The 2,282-nt window shown below is 66.9% G+C and overlaps 1 protein-coding gene across 1 annotated transcript; it reads right to left on the reverse strand.

Annotated features, from left to right (window-relative positions):
* Positions 1–7: 7 nt before the first annotated feature.
* LOC123256489 (mitogen-activated protein kinase kinase kinase kinase 2-like) lies at positions 8–2,208 on the reverse strand (the record flags this gene model as incomplete). The annotated part of the gene is made up of 10 exons (XM_044685092.1): positions 8–51; positions 688–746; positions 838–916; positions 1,005–1,112; positions 1,226–1,307; positions 1,388–1,450; positions 1,524–1,655; positions 1,730–1,802; positions 2,000–2,042; positions 2,161–2,208. Coding segments are annotated over 10 exons (731 nt in total), but the record flags the coding sequence as incomplete, so codon positions are not given.
* Positions 2,209–2,282: the final 74 nt, after the last annotated feature.

A 2,282-nucleotide genomic window follows, 5' to 3' on the forward strand; every position in this document is an offset into this window, starting at 1 on the left:
CCAGTACCCAGTGAGCTCCTCCTTCCCTAACAGCGTCCACTCTTCTTCCCACTGTGAAGACAGAAGGCGGTCCTGAGAATGGGGGAGTCGTGCTTGTGGGGCGCAGGGATCCCCGCGGTGCCACATGAAAGGTGCAAATTAATAACAAAAATGGTGATAATAACAGTGCACGTGTGTGCGTGTGCGTGTGCGTCACTTTGTAAACATGATCCCACGGGCAGGCGCTGCTCTTGTTATGCCCATTTTAGAGTTGGGGAAAATGAGGCAGAAAGAGGGAAGTTCACGAAGCTGGGCAGGATCTGAGGCTGGATTGGAACTTGGGGCTTCCTGACCCCAAGCTCTACCCACTACGCAGTCAGCCGCCACCCATGACATTAAAGCGGTTCTGGGAATCCACCTCACGCCCGTCGGACTGGCAAAAAGGGCCCAAGATGGCAAACGCTGTGGGGGGGGAGCTGGGGACGGGGAGGGGGTCCTGGTCGTCATTTAGAAACAAACGAAGCGCACCCGCAGAACTTAAAGACTGGGCCGGGTCCCGAGGATCCCAGAGCCAGGCCGGGGGAGGCAGGATTGGAATCCAGGTCCTCCACCACCCTCACTCCCTCCGGGGGCCTTAGCTGGGTTTGGGGCCCAGGCCTTGGGGAGAACCGTAGGGACAGGTGAGGCCTCCAACCGGGGCCTTCTTACCGGCTCACTCAGTGGCTCCGTCTCCTTCCTCCGGGGAGCCCCAAATTTCACCTGGTGAACTAGAAGGGGAACGACAGTCAGACCCGCACAGCGGGGGGGGCCGAAGGAGCAGAGAAGGGGGGGCCCCTCCGCGCTGCGGCCCGGACTCACACTGGATCTCGGACGGCGTCCTCTCCGCCTGGCTGTGCTGTCCCCTGGAGTAGATGGTGTCCGGGAACAGGTCGTAGGTCTGCGGCAGAGAGGGACGGCGAGGCTCGGGGCGCCCCCGGCCCGCCGCCCCCCGGCCTCCCTCTGCAGGGCCCGGGGCCCCCCCTCACCTCCAGGTCGCCGTCCTCCGGCGTGGGTACGCCCAGCTGAGGGTCATTGAGTTTGTCCAGGAGCTGCGTGAGGAGCGTCCGGGGAAGGGTCTGGGCTGTGAAGGGGTGCTGAGGTGGGGGAGAAGGGAATGGCGCCTCAGGGAGGCTCCGCGACACCCCGAAGCCCCCCGCTGCCAGCCTGGGACCCCCGCCCAGACGCCCCCGCTGCCGCCTCCTCTGACCTGCAGGAGCCTCTCGGCAGGGGGCCTTTTCTTGGGGTTCTTGGTCAAGGCCAGCTTGAGGAAGTGGTGAAAGTTCTGAGACCTGGGAGCCAGCACAGGGTCAGAGCTGGTCGGGGCAAAGGCGTGGAGGTGGGGCGAGGGAAGGGCGGTCGGGCCACTCACCAGCAGGCCTTCTCCTTGAGCTTGGGAGGCTGGAAGCTGCTCTTGGACATGAGCATCAGAGCCCTGCGGGAGGAGTGGGGAGCTCAGCGGGGGCTCCGGGCTGGCCGGGGCAGAGGCGGGGGGGCCAGGGACTGACCTCATGGGGTGCAGGTGGAAGAGCGGGGGCTGCAGCTCGGCCAGCTCGATGGCGGTGATCCCCACGGCCCACACGTCGCACAGCTCGTTGTAGCCCCCTTTGCGCTCCACGGCAGCCACCTCGGGGGCCATCCTGGGGCGGGGAGACAGGGGGTCACCTCCTCTGGCCCCGGGGAGCCCCTCCTGGGGGAGCGGGGCTGCCCTCACCAGTATGGCGTCCCGATGAAGGACCTCCTCTTGGCTACCGACGCCGTGAGCTCTCCGGACACTCCGAAGTCCGCTGCGGAGGAGAAGGGATGAGCAGCCGGTTTGGCTGGAGCCCTGGCGGGGGGCTGCGCCGCCCCCTCCCCGCCCCCCTCAGGCTCCCAGGCGTCCTGGGCCTGGAAGGGATCCTGCCTGTGCCCTCCCCCGCCCAGAGCCCGCCTCCTCCTCTGGGGGTCCCCTGGCCGCCCCTCGTGCCCCCTCCGAGGCACGGACCCAGTTTGACGTCTCCGTGAAGAGTGAGCAGCAGGTTGGCTCCCTGTGAGGACAGAGAAAGCCGGTGAGCCCCAGGCCAGTGCCCAGCCCAGGGTCCCACCCCAGGGGGCACCCACCGCCGCCTCCTCCTCCGGGGGAGCTGGGGGGGTCTCTGCCCCTACCTTGATGTCTCGGTGAATCTTCCCCTGAGAATGCAGATGGTGCAAGCCCTGAGGACAGACGTCAGCCCGGGGTCAGCCCCCCCACCCCTCCCCCTCCACTCCCCCCCCCCACGGGGTCAGGG

Source organism: Gracilinanus agilis, unplaced genomic scaffold (genome assembly GCF_016433145.1).
Source record: "Gracilinanus agilis isolate LMUSP501 unplaced genomic scaffold, AgileGrace unplaced_scaffold596, whole genome shotgun sequence".
Lineage (NCBI taxonomy): Eukaryota > Metazoa > Chordata > Mammalia > Didelphimorphia > Didelphidae > Gracilinanus > Gracilinanus agilis.